The sequence below is a fragment of the Cetorhinus maximus genome, chromosome 9 (genome assembly GCF_964194155.1).
Source record: "Cetorhinus maximus chromosome 9, sCetMax3.hap1.1, whole genome shotgun sequence".
In the NCBI taxonomy this organism is placed as follows: Eukaryota; Metazoa; Chordata; class Chondrichthyes; order Lamniformes; family Cetorhinidae; genus Cetorhinus; species Cetorhinus maximus.
The window spans coordinates 29,736,872-29,754,402 of NC_135887.1; the positions used below are offsets into that span (position 1 = coordinate 29,736,872).

The 17,531-nt window shown below is 45.9% G+C and overlaps 1 protein-coding gene across 1 annotated transcript in view; it reads left to right on the top strand.

Annotated features, from left to right (window-relative positions):
• Positions 1 to 17,531, top strand: part of rasa4 (RAS p21 protein activator 4) — a 243,581-nt gene that overhangs the window by 182,836 nt on the left and 43,214 nt on the right. Inside the window, exon 9 of the mRNA XM_078548425.1 lies at positions 17,167 to 17,284. Coding sequence (XP_078404551.1) covers positions 17,167 to 17,284 — 118 coding nt within the window. The remainder of the gene's footprint in view (positions 1 to 17,166; positions 17,285 to 17,531) is intronic.

The window sequence follows — 17,531 nt, forward strand, 5'->3', positions numbered from 1 at the left end:
GTTGTGATTTTGGATGTCAGTCATCTCAACCCAAGGAACTCCTCAGGGCAGTGTTCTAGGCACAACTAACTCCAAACTGCTTTATCAACAACGTTTCCTCTATCATATATTCAGAATATGGGACTTCTTTCTGATGATTACACAGTGTACAGCTCCTTTCACAACTCCTCAGATAATGATCTATGGGCTGAATGGCCACTTCCTGTTCTGTTAACGACTCTGTGGGCTGGATTTTCATGGAGACGGGGAGACTCTGTGGAGGGGTGAAAATAGCGACCGGGACCCGATTCCGGGATTCCCAACCCCATTCCCAGGGTTTCTGATTTTCAGGAGCGCCTTTTAAGGGTGCAGGTTGGCTTGGGTTGGGAGTCCGCACCCTGCCCACTCCATTACAGGAGTAGACATGTCCTGGCCCTCCGCAATTTTCATGGAATCGGACCAGCTTTTCATAGAGTGATGGTTTGCAGACCCTGAGGGGTGTCATGTACCATAGTCTGCATGAGGGAACCGTTTGAAAGGTAAGTTCAGAAGGTCCTTCTCATGCACCCCCATGTCAAAGTATGCCCCGCACTCATCACCATGACCCTCATGCCCATCATGCCAAGCTATGGCACTTCCATACCCATTCACCCACTATATACTGTAGAGAAGCAATGAACACTATAGTGACAATAAGATGTATAAAAAAAATCTTGAAAAAAAATTAGCCATTCATTGATAACTTTCCACTTTCCTAAAAAGAACTCCCTTTTGTTGCAGGCCAAAAAAAGTGTCAATCATCCAGAACCTTTAACATGTCAATACCTGAAATTGCAATCGCTTGAAACCGCTTTGTGTAAACAAACATTGTAAAATTGACAGAAGTGATCAGAGAGCTGGGGCTGTCAATCAAGCAATGTTTTCCCGAGGATCAGGTGTTTCAGCACTCTAATGGATTTCTGGGCTCTCACTTGGCTGACCTGACTGCAGCCTGCACCTGCTACCCACCCCCCCGAACCCCCGCAATGAAAATCCCATCTTTCCTGGCACTTTCCCCCGAGGTGGGTGAGCCAAGGTGGGAATTTTCTGGACTCCCGCTTTCCCCTTTGAGGGTGAAGATCCGGCCCTTTGACTCTATGAAACAAGAAATTTCCGCATGCAACAGGACCTAGACAACATCCAGGCTTTGGCTGATAAAGAGCAAGTAACATTCACACTACACATGTGCCAGATAACAACTATCTCCAACAAGAATAACCCTAACCATTACCCCTGACACTGAAATGGAATTTTCCTAAAACTCCATCATCATCCTGAGGGTCACCAGAAACTCAACTGGACTAGGCCCATATATGCTGTGGTTACTGGAGGGATGGTGGGTATTCTGGAGTAAGTGGCTCACCTCGTGGCTCCTGAAGCTTCTCCATTGGGAACAAGTCCGATGTCATGGAATGCTTTGCAATTTTCCGAATGGGTGAAGCTATAAAAACAAATGAGAAGCTCATCTCCATCCAGAGCTAAACAGTCTGCCTGATCAGCAGCCCATCCACTGCCTTAAACTTGTGCACTCTCCACCATTGGTGCACTGTGGCTGCAAGTCATCAAAGCTTCTTTGACTGCACTTTCCAACCATGTGACCTCTACCACCGAGCAGGACAAGGGGCAGTAGACGCTTGGGAACACCATCAGCTGCAAGTTCCACTCCAAGCCACACGCCGTCCTGACTGGGAACGATATCGCTGTTCCCGTCGCTGTCATTGGTCAAAATCCCAGAACTCCCTTCCTGACAGCACCATGGGTGTACCTGCACCACATGGGCTGCAGCAGTTCAAGGACAACTAGGGATGAGTAATAAATGCTGGCCTTGCCAACATTGACCCAATCCAAAAAAAATCAGTTAATCTACACGAGCCATCTTAGGCAAATGAGTGAGGTGCCAGTTGGTGGCAAAATTAGGGGCAGTGTTGAGAGTGATGCCCTTTTGCACTGAGCTGACAGACACTGACTCTCACCAAACCTCTATAGTCAATACAGAGGAGACTTCCATGCTCTCATTCTGGCTTGAATTTGAACCTAGATATTAAAGGTTTGTGCACTTCCTGCTCTACCTGTAGCATCAAGGTTCCACCCGGTCCGACACAATGCTTCACAGACACTGGGAGCTCGGCACTCCACATGGAGTGATCTTGGGACCAGAAATATTCCTGGTTGGGGGAGGGTGCATTTCCCAGGCCAGCGGATATCCTAAGGAAGAATTTATCAGGCCCCGCACCACCAGGGGTTCATAAAATTACCCAGGTGGCCTTCGTACCACGCTCCCACCCTCCCCTGACCAGTCCGCAATTTTATGAGCAAGCGACCTGCCCACCCTCGCCCCAGTTAAGGCCCTTCAGGGGCCAAGTAATGGCTACTTAAGGGCAGCTTCTGCCCTGGCCTCAATTTTGAGGCTAGCGGGAAGAATTCAAGGACGGGCTGAATGCCCGGCAGGTCATCAAGCTCGAGCCTCAGCTGGGAAGGTGGGGCCCCTCCCTCACTAGCCCCCTTTCCAAATCAGGCGTCATCCCCCCCCCCCCCCCACCTCCCCACCCACCTCACAACCTGCCCCCCACCACAACCCGAGCTTCCTCTCCCCTCCTGCTGTGAGACCACAGACTTAGCCGGTCCAGTGGACTTCAGCACTTAGACTGATGGGACAAGGGTAGTCTCAGCAGCGGCTACTGCTCCCAATGGTCCTGCTGGAACTGCAGAGCTGCTGATCAGACATATTGGCTGGCAGCTCTCTGAGGCAGGACTTCCACCCTAGTACGGTCTCACCTCCAGCCAATAAATAAATGACTGAGGAACAGCCGTGTTCTCAGGCGGATGTAAAAGATCCCATGACACTATTTTGAAGAAGAGCAGGGGAATTCTCCCTGGTGTCCTAGCCAAAGTATATCCCTCAACCAACATCACTAAAATGGGTTATCTGATTATTATTGCTGTTATTGGGACCCTTGCTGTTGCATTTCCCCACTACAGTGTTGACTACACTTGAAAAATACTTAATTGGTTGTAAATCCCTTTCGGACTTTGAGGTCATAAAAGGCATTGCATTCTTATCTTTTTTAAATAAAATTACTCCTGACGTCTGCATTACTGTTTTACTGTAATAATAATAATGCAGAAGTTGCCATTGATTTTCACAGGTCAACACAAAGCATTCATAAGATGTTATTCCGCCATCCTTAAAAAATCTTTTTGAAGCCTATCCATTGGCCTCTAGGTCTTCAGTCATCTCTCTTAACTCTCCATCGCAGCTTGATGATGGGCTGTTTTCACCTCTTGAGAATAACTTTGAAAAGTTTAATAACGTTTATTATGTTAAAAGACACCTAACAAGTGAAAGTTGTTGTTGCCATTTTAATGGAGGCACTTCCATTAAAGTACTAAACAACGGAAAGCCATGAGAGTGTGTTAAACATTTATTCATCACTATTACCAACAGGTATTATTAGACAATGCTGTCTGTTCTGTAATGATGTGGTGGTGGTGTGTTAAAGTTCACTCAGGGAGCCAAGCTGCTGTGGCAACATGCACTTTTACATGCATATTGTATCCAGAGCTAGAGGCGCCAATCACATCACATTTCCATCACATGGCTCACCTGCTCTTACTGCCTGCCATTGGCATGTGTTGGAAGCATTTGCAAGTTGATACTCAACTTGTTTAGCTGGGTTATAAACACAGGCCAGAAACTGAACTGGACTACCCATACACCGTCCAGGACAAAGCAGCCTGCTTGATTGGCACCACATCCACAAACATTCATTCCCTCCACCACTGACGCACAGTGGCAGCGGTGTGTACCATCTACAAGATGCACTGCAGGAATTCACCAAGCCCCCTTAGACAGCACCTTCCAAACCCACAACCACTACTATCTAGAAGGGCAAGGGCAGCAGGCGCATGGAAACATTACCACCTGAAAATTCCCCGCTAATTCACACACCATCCTGACTTGGAAATATATCGCTGTTCCTTCACTGTCGCTGGGTCAAAATCCTGGAACTCCCTTCCTAACAGCACTGTGGGTGTACCTACACCACATGGACTGCAGCAGTTCAAGAAGGCAGCTCGAGGGAAATCAATGCTGGCTTAGCCAGCGACGCCCACATCCCATGAACGAATAAAAAATCCTTTCCTTGGCCATCAAGTCCTAGGGTGGGACTCAAACCCGGAGCTGCTGGCTCAGAGGCAGGGACACTACCCAATGTGTCACAAGACCTCCTATTTACAGGCAACTGGCAGCTAGAGAGTTCTTGGCCGGAATTTTACTTCTCTCGGGCAAGTGTGCGCCCAAACCGAACAGGCGTAAGATCGCACAAGATGAGGTCAGGTGAACGTCCTGATATCATCGCGCACTTGCACAATTAAGCTCGTTAATGCCCCAACTGAAAGTGATTTTTCGTGACCCGTCCAACCTTTTGGTTGGTGGACAGGCCAGTTGGCCAGGCAGGCTTGAATGAAACCTCATCCAAGGGTGGGATGAAATCTCCGTTAGGATTTCAAATTAAAAGAAATATCTGGGGACTCTTCTTTTTATGAGGTTTGCTTTCAGGTGCTTGATTGTGCTGCATGGGCATTTTTTGCAGCATTTTTGTGCTTTCATTATTTGGAGGTCTGCAGTTCCCTGAGGCAGCCGTCTGCCTTCAGGGAGCTCAGTGGAAGTGCTCCCAGCACCCGCAGTGATGTCAATGCCCACCCTCTCCCCGCCCCCACCAGCAGTGCTGAGCCTTTCTCCGGGCGCGTTTCACGCTGGCTGCCTGTTAATTGACCAGCCAGCGTAAGAGCGCATTCACTGCACGGTCTCAGCCGGGAGCGGGTTTTACATCCGGCTATGGGCGCACCCCGAGGGTAAAATTCAGGCCCTGGAATCTGCCAGTGTTCATTGTTGATGGGATTGATTTTAGGCAAGTATCTTGAGTCTGTCACTGGAATATATAGTTTGCATGTTTCCTATGTTTTGATCAGGTAGTTTATCCTCATTGTTAGATTTGTTTTAAAATTCGGAACTTTTTTCTATTTCAGTTTCCTAAACCAACAACACATACTCTTGGGATCAAAGTCCAAAACCTGAGTCTGAGAATTTCAATTGCAATATTTTTTTTTACCTGCACCTCATGTACAATAATGCGGTTGATTAGAACACCCACTTGTTGCTGAACCCACCTAGTTTTTGACCCATTGATATCATTGGTATGAGAATCAGGCGGGTTCTGAAATATAATGATAATGCTTCCCCCCTCGCCCAGATTACTCGAAGAGTAAAACTCTTCCCAATATGTCTCAATGGCCAGTCCTCCTATGCTCAGTAATATTACCACGTGAATTGATCTATTTACCTGCAAATAAAAGCTGTGAAACAAATATTTACATTTTCAGGTTTGAGCGCAATTTACTCCTTTTTTGTGTGATTTTGAAATGCCTGGTGCTTCAGACAATCAAAGCTATTCGAGGTGGTGATAAGATCTTGGGCCCTGCTCTAATCGAGAAGCAGCCTTCAGCTAACTGACAGAGCTGTTATTTTCAGCTGCAATACTGGCACATCAAAATGTGCGCTGAGTCGAGCTACTTCCTCAATTTCTAAATCTGGCTCTTTTCTACCGTGCCAGATTCCGGGAATTCCCTCTGACCACCCAGACCGTCAGCTTTTTGTTTGAAATGTGTGAAACTGTTTTGCAGGCATTTCCTGACAGCAGGGGAAATGGACTCCAGTGTTGGTCCTGCTGCAGTTGGCGGCGCTTTTCTCAGCTGGTGCTTGCTGGCTTCACAGCCCCTGGGTCTCAGAGCTGTGCACCAGTCCTGGTGTTTACACAGCTAAATCGCAGTCTCTGGTGCACTTTCCGTTGGAACACGAGTAGGGCATTCAGCCTCTCATGCTTGCCCTGCCATTCAGACAGATCATGGCTGATCTTTATCTTAACTCCACTTACTCGCCTTGATTCCATATCCCTTAATAGCCGTACCTAACAAAAATCCACCTTAAGCTTGAAATTTTCAAGCAGCCCAGTATTGTTCTGTGGGATCTTGCTGTGTAAATTGTTTGATGTGTTTCCCCGCGTTACAGTAGTGACTAAAATTCAAAATTACCTCACTGGCTTTGAAGCACTTCTGAGACATCCTAAGATCATGAAAGGCGTGATTATAAATGCAAGCTGTCTATTTTCTGCTTCCTGTTGTGAAAAAAGGCAGACTGGATTGTCCATACACTGATCAATGTTGAGAATTGATAACCAATGAAAAGTCAGGTGGGGGTGATTTTCCTTGTAAATGTCAGGCATTAAAGAGGTGGCTAAGATGGGGCCTTAAGCTGAAATGCTGCTTTAACCTGGGGCAGGAATTCCCCCCTGTCAGGAGCGAAGTTGAAGGGTGGGCGCGCACAGGCGCCCTTCCGATCGGCGCCCCCAATCGGGGGCGCGGCGCCATTTTACATGGGCAGGCCAAATAAGGCCCGCCCAGTGTGACGTCCGCTCTGAAGCACTATGTGCTCTCTGTGTGGTGGGGGGGAATCCCAAAATTGAGAGTGCACTCTTTCGCGCGTGTGCAGGAAAGAGCGCACTCATCTCCCTGAGGCTAAGTGCTGCCTCAGGGAGATCGGCTGTTTCTATGACAAAGATGAAGAATAGAAAAAAAAATTCCTGACATGTCCCCTCATGTGACACTGTCACATGAGCTGGGACATGTCCATAATTTTTACAAAAACTTTAATAAAATTTTTTAAAAGCTACATGAAACCTCACCTGCCCGTGGATGAGGTTTCATGCTTTTTCTAATTCCTGCCAGGGCTCCTAGCCTGCTCGCCAACCTTAAAGTTGGACGGACAGGTTCATTAATTACTTTAATGACTCTGTCAATGGCCTGAATTGGCCATTGACAGGTTGGCGGGCGCACAGCTGGTTTTGCTGAGCCCCCGCCTACCGGAAAATTTAAATGGGGCGGGGTGACATCGGGAGTTTTGCCCGACGTCACCGAGTGGGACCCACACCCCCCCCCCCCCCCCCCCCCCACTCGCTGACGGGAAAATCCTGCCCCTGGAGTTTAACCTGGCATTAAACCTGACATTAAACCTGGCGTTTAGCCTGGTGTTTAGCACAGGATGCTGCCTTGGTAAAGGAGTTGAAGCCTGTGCTAGATATAGCCACCTAGAGGATCTTTGATTGCCACTTATGTTTCCTGCTTGCGCTCATTGAGGAGGCTGCACAGCGTTTTGGTGGCTAGTGCTTGATCTTATCCCCCTGTCCTAACAGTGATCAACTGATTTGGAATCAGTTAGTCATTGCTGAGGATTTTGAGTGCTACCTAATCACTGCTCACTCACTGCCGGAGGTTTGAAGGGGCCTTTTGAAACACATTGGGAGACATTCTGGGACATTTTGCCAATACTTCACCAATACTCTATCAACATTTCCTCTCAGCTCTCTGAGGGCTTCACCTAAAAAATGAATGCTTATTAGGCACCTTATAGGAGTCACCTGGAGAAAGGGTTATCGGCATCTTGCTAGGGGTCCCCCTTGGTCTGGATAAAGAATGGGAGGAGGCCATGAGGCCAGGTAGAGCAGCACCAGCTGCTGCAGGAGAGAGGGACAGAGGGAGAGGATGGTGAGGTGGGCTCCTTCCTCACAGCGGGTACAGGATATCCCCCCTCCTCTGGGCCTCCTCCACCAGGACCTCCAGTGCCATGTCTGAGAATCTGTGCACCCTCTCCCTCGTTCCCTGAGCTGCCCTGAAACCTGCCACTGTGTGCCAGCCAGCACACCCCACACCTTCAGTGGAAGTGGGTGTGAGGTACCCGCATATTCTGCTCCAAGAAAGTTGCATCTAATCAACTGTAGAGCACTAAACCTGGAAGTGTCTGTTTTAGCCCTTCCGAGCAAGTGCAAATTATGGTAATCAACAATGAGGTCCAAATCTACATGCTAATTCCAGGCTTTCAGACAGGTCTGTCTTGTTAGTACAGCAGCCATTTAACTCCTGTTTTCACCATTTTACCAAAATAGCCCCCTATTTTTCTCCTCTGTTCCTCCCCAAGCCTCCTCTCCACAACCAGCGGGATTCCTGCTGTTGAAAATGCTCCCCCTGCTGGCCTGGGTGAGAAAGCACAGAACTCACTTTAACAAAGTAGTGAGTAGCGCAGGGATTGGTTCAGTTCTTTATGGCCATATATGTTAGTGTTACATTTTGCCTGGGGCTGCTCTCAGTTTATCCTTGCAGCCAGTGAAGAAGGAATGGAAAGGATATTGACTGCTCCTTGTCTGCTCAGTTTGTGGAAAAATAATTCAGCGAAGCAGGTTGAAAAGTGAACCATGTACTGTATCTGCAGCAGGAGTACTTGAATTAAGCAGTTTGTCAATTTTATGAACACTGTTAAAAGAGAATGTTACCTTAAAGAGACCTACTCTTACTGTGTGCTGTGTGTCCATTTGAAGACCATTTATATAGTCCATCATATTGTCCAATTATATAGCTTCTTTCACAACCACCAGATGCCCCAAAGTGCTTTACAACCAGTAAAAGTTTTTTCTGAAGTGAAGTCACTGTTGCAATAAAGAGTTTCCAATTAACAAATTTGTAACAGGAAATAATGTCATTGTAACTCCCCACATTACAACAGTGACATTATTTCAAAAAGTATTTAATTGGCTGTAAATCATTTTAGAATGACCTAAGCTCTTGAAAGATATTAAATAAATGCCAGTTATTCCTTTCTTTATTTGTAGAAGCAAGGGAACATAGAAAAAATCATTCTCCCCTCCTCCCTACTGTACTTACCTGAAGGCTCGATAAGACCATGGCAGAATGGCCTCCTTTTACACCATAACATTTCTGTGATTCTACTCTGTAAAGACGGACATTATTAAAAAAACATGTGACTCTTGTTTGGCACCAGGCAGTGAGGGAGGAGGGGGGGTGTTTCTTGGTGCCTTGTTACCTGCTCAAATGCATGAGTTTCTGTGAAAAGAGAACAACAGCATTCAATCAGTCTCTGAGAAGACTGGAGCATGACAGCAGTCTCTCAACTAATGATTGCTGTCAAATAGAGGAATCAGTTTAATACTTCCCCATTAAGAGGTCTGGTCTAGGATGGACATCATATGAGAAATATGGAAATGGAGAAGAATTCAGGTTACAAAAAAACACTGAAGTTTGCTTTCTTTCAGTAACAATCTGCATCTATATAACAGTGTTGACAATAAAATTCCAGTGCTCACTGAATTTGAGGTATTTAGGTCACCATATTCGTCACATGATGCAAAATATAAGCAAGATTAATAAAACAAATATACAATCTTTTGAAAATAGATTTGAGGTTTTAAATCGCCAACAAGTAAGACCATACACTCATTGCCAGAGCCAGGAGAACAGCTTCAATCTAACTGTTCCGCAAAGCAAGCCTGCTATATAGACTCTTAAAGGGTGGTGGCAATCTGTTAACTGAAGTGGTCATTTTCTGACAGTGGGCTCCAGTTTCTTTCAAAATTCAAATTTCTTCAAGATGAAACTGTCTCTATTTTATCAGAATTAAGATATTAAGAAACTCATGGGGGGGAAAAGAATTGACAAATCTCTGCGTATTGGCACCTGTGCTCTGACTCCTGTCTTGCTTACACTCTGTCATCTGCCATTACCAAACACAGCATCCGGATGTTTAATAGACATCTGGCTCATGACCGACCTCCTGTAATCTCCCCTTTTACACTAACAGTGCCCGCTCAATCGCTCGTTTCAACAGATCAATTAAGATGAAGGCTGAAAGCATTTGGATGTTGCTGCAGCTTTGGATGTTGACCAGCTTGCCAAAATTGCATACTGGAACCCTCATTTGGTGGCCGTGCAGCGCTGTCCATTGCCCATGGACCTTAACTGCTTTGCAAAAACAGCCAACCACCTGCTAAACAAAACCAATTCTTCAGCCGGCATCCCCTGTGCCACTAGAAAATTTTGAGAGCAATCGGACCGCTGTCCTTCCACAGGCCATCCCTGCTTTCACGGTGCTTAATAGAGTGGTCCCTCTTTTCTGAATGTATTGCCTTGTAGAGGGACCCAGAGAGAACAGGAACAACGAAGGTAACAAATGGTGGACGACGCTCCTGTTTCTTTGAACATGTGGCCCTTCAGCTTCAAGGCCACTACAGCCCCAATAACTGAACTATATTCTGATAAGCATAACCGTGACTGATATGTGAATCCAGTCTAACAGCAACATGGTTGATCATTCCTTGCTCAATTAAAGACAGGTTGCAAACAGAGCGTGTCCAGAGAGTGACATCCATACTCACACCCATCGCTGCAGCTTTAACACAGCTCAGTATCGTGTGGCTCTAAAACCGAACAGCATCAATTCTCCACATTATTATTATTTAAATGGAGAGAGATTGCAGAATGCTGCAGTACAGAGCCATATGTACAGTACATGAATCACAAAAGGTTAGCATGCAGGTACAGCAAGTTTTTAGGAAGGCAAATGGAATGTTGGCCTTTATTGCAAGGGGGAAGTATTGCTGCGGCTGTACAAACTGCAGCAGGAGTACCGTTCTGGTCTCCTTTCTTAAGGAGGCTCATTCCTGGGACTAATGGGTTGTCTCATGAGGAAAGGTTGAGCAGGTTGTTCCTATACACATTGGAGTTTAGAAGAATGAGAGGTGATCTCATTGAAACATATAGGACTCTGAGGGGGCTTGACAAGATAGATGCTGATATGATGAATCCTCTTCCCCAGAGAGCAGTGGAGGCTGGGTCATTGAATATATTCGAGGCTGAGGAGACAGGTTTTTGACAGACAAGGGAGTCAAAGGTTATGGGAGGAGGAGAGAAAGTGGAGTTAAGGCCACAATCAGATCAGCCATGATCTTATTGAATGGCGAAGCAGGCTCGATGGACTGCATGGTCAACTCTTGCTCCTATTTCTTATGATCTTAAGACCCCATAACACGTCTGTGGCCAATTCACCACATATGGCAGGTGCTGAATGTATTGGACAACACTGTATAATACTTTTCAGACAGTAAAACATCCCAATGTGCTTCTCGGGAGCATTATCAAACAAAAGGCTGATTTTCGCTGCCAAGTTGGGAGCACAGTGTCGGGAAAATTCCCAACTCCATAAACCCAAGTTGGGAGAAGGTGCTCCGGAATTTTTGGATTTTCGTTCCAGGGTTTGGGGGGAGGGAGTGGGGCGGGTGTTAACCGGAATCGTGCCTGCCGATCCCAGAAACCGTGCAGAGGCAGCCACAGGGGCTGCCAGGTGCAGAGGTGTGCTGTTTAGAAGGCCTGCCTCAGTGCCCTGGGACTCTGTTCCAGTTGTAAAAAAATGATAAAACCAGAAACAGCCCTCTAGGCCTCACCCCTCACACCCCCTCACCCCCCACACAATTCCCATGGCCCATCCGTGCAAATTTATGTCACCTCATGCCCCTATCCTCCTCCCATGGTCCCTCTTACCCTGCATGCCAAACTATGCCACTCTACCCACCCCATGGCCCTTTATAGCCTCTATGCCCACAGTGTCGTCTTACCAACCCATAAACTCCACCCATCCCTATGGCCCTTTATAACTTCTATGCCAATGTAGTGCCATGTCATGCCAACCATGACACCCCCATTCATCCCCATGGCCCTTTTAGCCCCCATGCCAACTGACCCATAATCCACCATTGCCAGAACTCAGGGACCATGCAGAGATGAAATAAAATAAAGTTCTGAGTGTCTACTTACTCAAAAACTCTCATTCATAAAAACATGTTCAATACATTAAATAACTTAAGTACTTAATCCCTTATAAAAACAAACATTTGCATTCATAGTCCAACATCAATGACTTTATAACCACTTGGAGCTATCAAACTGTCAAACTGCAGCCCCCCCCGCTGTGATAATGATAGGTTGCTGTATCAACAATGCAGCATGAATGGTATTATGATAACCCTCAGACTTATGTCAACAGACAGCTAATGAAATTGCAAGCAGCCACAGCAGGATTTATTTTTCAAAATTTAAAGAGCTTGGGGGTTTAAATGCCTTGGCAGTTTAACAGTTCCGCTGAGTTATCCACTTTTTACGCACATTCACATAAGCACTTCTAACAATCTCAAAGGGTTCCTAACCTCTCCCAAAGGGTACCTTAACTCTCCCAAAGGAGCACTTTACCTCTACAAATGGGATACCTGGACCTATCTGAAAGGGTACCCTCCCTCTCTAAATTACTCCAGCAGCTTTAGACCTTTTGCTAAAATGCCTAAAGCCCATGAGCTGTGTCTTGGAAATCCCTCAAACCAAAATTGCATTTGTTTGAAGGTAGCTGCACTTTTACCTGTACAGGTGCCTCTGAGGACCACGGATATGCAAACTACAACCCGCACCCCCTCCGTAATTCCTCCTCCCCCCTCCCCCCCACCCCCAGCAAAATTGCTCTGTTTCCCAGGTTCAGGGTGGGACTTCCTGGGTTAGAGCTGCAGCGCCGTTTTGTCTAAGGTGCGGGGTCCTTCTGACCCTGCGAAAATTTGGGCCAAAATTTAACACCTAGTCATATAACATATTAAGACAGATGGCCAGAGAGGTTGATTTTAAGGAGCATCGTAAAGGAGGAGAGAGGTAGAGAAACAGAGTTTTAGGAACGAAATTCCAGAGCGTAGGGCCAAGGCAATTGAAGGCAGGGCTGCCCTTGGTGGAGCAATTAAAATCAGCAATACGCAGAAGGCCGGAATTGGAGCAGCGCAGATATCTCAGAGGGTTGTAAGGCTGGAAGAGGTTAAAGAGATGGGGTGGGGAAATTTTAAAATTGAGACCTTGCCGGACTGGGAGCCATTGTATGTCTGCGAGCACGGGGGTGATGGATCAATGAGACATCCAGCCGCCCTTTGCCTTGCCATCCTTCAATGTTACTTTCGTCCTGAGTAGCGAGTGTTTTATTTATCATGAAGTCTTGCTGACAGATGGGGAAAGGCAGATAATCTGCTCAACAGAACACTGAAAGTCAGGGGTCACTGAAGGGTTAAGATTATGTGAAAGAGGATTTAAAAAATCTTATTCTGCACTGATAACCTCGTGGCACTTTCAAACAACCCACTGAGGAAAGATAAATTAGTTCAAACTGAACGCATTCAGGAGTTGGAGTAACGCGAGTTCAATTATTGAAAAGCTCAAGGTGTTTACAGCAATTCTCCTGTAGGAATGTGACTTTGTTTTTAGTCATTCCTGGGATGTGAGCATCACTGACAAGGCCAACATTTGTTGCCCATCCCTAGCTGCCCTTGAAAAGGTGGTGGTGAGCTGCCTTCTTGAACCACTGCAGTCCATGTGGTATAGGGTACACCCACAGTGCTATTAGGGAGGGCGTTCCAGGATTTTGACCCAGCGACAGTGAAGGAGCGGTGATATATTTCCAAATCAGGATGGTGTGTGGCTTGGAGGGGAATTTGCAGGTAGTGGTGTTCCCATGTGTCTGCTGCCCTTATCCTCTTAGGTGATAGAGGTTGCAGGTTTGGAAGGTGCTGTCAAAGAAGTCTTGTCGACTCGCTGCAGCGCATCTTGTAGATGGTACACACTGCCGCCAGTGGTGGAGGGAGTGAATGCTTAAGAGGTGTTGATCAAGCGGGTTGCTTTGTCCAGGGTGGTGTTGAGCTTCTTGAGTATTGTTGGACTTGCACTCATCCTGGCAAGAGGCGAGTATTCCATCACACTCCTGACTTGTGCATAGTAGATGGTGGACAGGCTTTGGGGCGTCAGGAGGTGAGTAACTTGCCACAGAATTTCCAGCCACTGACCTGCTCTTGTAGCCACAGGTATTTGTATGGGTGGCCCAGTACGATCAATGGTTACCCCCAGGATGTTGGTAGTGGGGGATTCAGCAATGCCAATGCCACTGAATGTCAATGGATGATGGTCAGATTCTTTTTGGAGATGGCCTTTGCCTAGCACTTCAAAATACATGGCACTTGTGTGGCATGAATGTCACTTTCTACTTATCAGCCCAAGCCTGATATTGTCCAGGTCTTGCTGCATTTGGACATGGACTGCTTCAGTATCTGAGGAGTTGCCAATGGTGCTGAACATTGTGCAATCATCAGCGAACATCCCCACTTCTGACCTTATGTTGGAAGGAAGGTCATTGATGAAGCAGCTGAAAATGGGCAATCCTAGGAAATACCCTGAGAAACTACTGCAGTGATGTCCTGGGGCTGAGACAACCATCTTCCTGTGTGTTAGGTGTGACTCCAACCAGTGGAGAATCCTTGTTGCTGTTCCGGTCATGCCCTTCTACACTCTCCATTGAACTAGAGGTGGCCCCCTTGGTTTGATATTAAGATTGAGGTATAGGTTGGGCCTTGACATTGTATATTGTGGTTAAATAGAATTCTGCTGCTGTTGATGGTGTCTCATGGATGCTCGGTTTTGAGGTGCTGGATCTGTTTTGAATCTATCCCATTTGGCACGGTGGTAGTGCCACACAACACAATGGACGACAAGGACTGTGTGGTGGCTACTCCTATTGAAACTGTCATGGACAGGTGCATCTTTTTTTAAATTCTTTCATGGGATGTGGGCATCACTGGCAAAGCCAACATTTGTTGCCCATCCCTAATTGCCCTTGAACTGAGTGGCTTGCTAGGCCATTTCAGACAGCAGTTAAGAGTCAACCACATTGCGGTGGGTCTGGGGTCACATGTATGCCAGAGCAGGTAAAGGCATCAGATTTCCTTCCCTAAAGGGCATTAGTGTACCAGATGGGGTTTTTACAACAATCAACAATAGTTTCACAGTCGCCATTACTGAAATTAATTTTAGAATTCCAGATTTTATTAATTATTGAATTTAAATTCTGCCAGCTGCCCTGGTGGGGCTTGAATCCCAGGGTATTAGCCTGGGACTTTGGATTACTAGTCTAGTGACATTACCGCTACTCTGCCATCTCCCCAGAGACAGTAGATTGGTCAGGACGAGGTCAAGTAGGATTTTCTTTCTTTTTGGCACAGATCCAGTCTGGCAGATATGTCTTTCGGGATTTGGCCAGTTCATTCAGTAGCTGTGCTACTGAGCCATTCTTGGCGATGGGCATTGAAGTCCCTCACCCAGAGTACATTCTGTGCCCTTACTACCCCCAGTGCTTCTTCCAAGTGGTGTTCAGCATGGAGAAATTGTGGGGTGGGATGAAGCGATGCCCAAAGGAAAACTAGAAGGAGAGCTACTGCTAGGTACTGCTGTTCAGCTTCTGCAGTACACATAAATTGTGGCATTGATCGAGTGGCTCACCCACGTATTCTCCAGACTGCAGGAGATTATGAGACCACAAGGGCAGAGAAAACACGGGGAAATGTCAATAGGGTAACAATACCAGTCCTACCAGTTTTACTCAAAGTGGTTTGTTTACTTTGAAAAATCAACTACTTTTAAAAAAGAATCAAATTAGAATAAGAAAAGTCACTATTTAAATGACTTTCTATCAGCCTGTTTATCTTTTTCTACCTTATAGGTGTTGGTAATTAGAATTTCTCTTTCACGGGTATAAGCAATTAACATGGAGCTTTTCAAACTGTCAACGAAACACAGATGAGATCATTAGTTGTTTTCACTGCATGTACTGAGACTCTACAATTACTATTCAGTACACTGGGGTAATTTTAACACCCCATGACAGGCAGAACTTGTAGTTTTAATGGACAAGGTTTAGGGTTGGTGGGGGTTGGGATCGACTAACTTGCTCTCCAGAGGCAGGTCATTAACAAACTCTGCTAATGAGGCTCTGCGTCTCAAAATTTTACAACTGTTAAGATTTAATGGCTACGGGCCAAGTTTCCCTGTGCTAGGAATTCCAGAAGGTGAAAGGATACAGTAGGCCTGGATCCAGAAGGACTGCTACCCCTGAATACCTCTCCCACTACGACCCCAGCTCAACCTCATTCCTGACTTACCACCTCCCCCTCAACAGAAATTCCAGCCTCTTTGATCTAAAGTTTATGACTCCTGCTGGCATAATGAACGAGGCACATAGGCACACATGCAATCTCCTCCATGGACCCACTCTCCAATCCCCCAACCTTACTTGCCAATCCTTCCGACCCACTTACCGATCCCCCCAGCCCACTCATTGATCTGCCAAAGGGCCATGAAGGCTCGAAACGTTAACTGATTTCTTCTCCGCCGATGCTGCCAGACCTGCTGAGTTTTTCCAGGTAATTCTGTTTTTGTTTTGGATTTCCAGCATCCGCAGTAGCTTTTAGCTTTTTGTTTTTTTCACTCATTGATCTTCTTCCTGACCCGTTACCTCTCCCTTCCCCTTCTCAGCTGTCCAGCTGTGTCCTTCTAGTGCAAGTTTTCCCAGTCAGAGCCAGCCTTTTAAATTCAGCAGGACCTCCTGGGTTCCCACAAAAACCACCCCCATCCCTTGCTCCATATCCCGTAAATATGAGGGTCACCAGTGACACAGTTCTGAGTGATAGTATCAAACCCAAGCCTAGACCTTTCACAGAAGCTGAGACTTTGCTTGAAAGATCAGGAGATGTATCAGATGCTAAATTTAATTGTTACTGTACAGGATTATTTTTTGAGCGTTTATTGTGTTTAAATCTCGTTTTGGGGCATTATAAATTTCAGTTAGTGGGAAAAACATTTTCCACAAATGAATTTTCAGGTATATATCTTTCAGCGGCCATCTTGTGTCATTAGCAGGGAAACAGTAGTGTCTGTATCACAGTTATAAGATCATTGGTTTAAATAAGTGATTTTTGTTTTAAGTGAGAATTATAATGGAAGACGTCATCACAAAAAATGACGGGAAGAGTGTAAACAAGAAGTACGGTTTTGTAGACATGAAGCAAACACAGATATAATATTTTTAATCGTTATATATATAGAGATTATGATATTGCTGGAGTTTGAAGAAAAACGTAAAAGAACAAATGATTGTATGCAAATAGGATCAGGACCTGACGTGAATATTACATGTTCAATTATTATTTTAAAGAAGTTGACAAAGATTAAATATTGATCCAACAGAACTTAAAGGACCATGATCAAGTGAATCACTTTAACCCTTCAGCATATATTGCTACCATGGCAACTAACCTCATGTACTAGTGATGTATTGTCTGTCCATGCAAAGCACACAATGATTTGTATCGTATTATGCAATCTAACAAATGTGTTGTCTTTCAGGGGAAACCTAGGGTCACTGAGGCTGCAGCTGCGATTACGAGATGAGAGTGTTCTTCCTTCTAGTTACTACCAGCCTCTCACTGAATTACTTCTCCAGTCAGTCAAAACAACCAACAATGTGAGTAACGTCATTAGCTTTTTTTCTTGTGAAGCAGCCAAGCCCCTTGTTTATCATTCCTTAGACGATGCACTCAGGTGCCCTATCCCTCACCCCCAGTTGTTTGTTGTTGCTGCCCTGTGGTCATCTACTAGGAAGTGTGGGACATCAGCCCAGTGTGTCCTGGCACAGTTTCTTCCCTTCCTCCCAATGCCCCAGTTAGACTCAGCAAGCCACTGTGAAGGAACTTACAGACACAAGCCTGTGT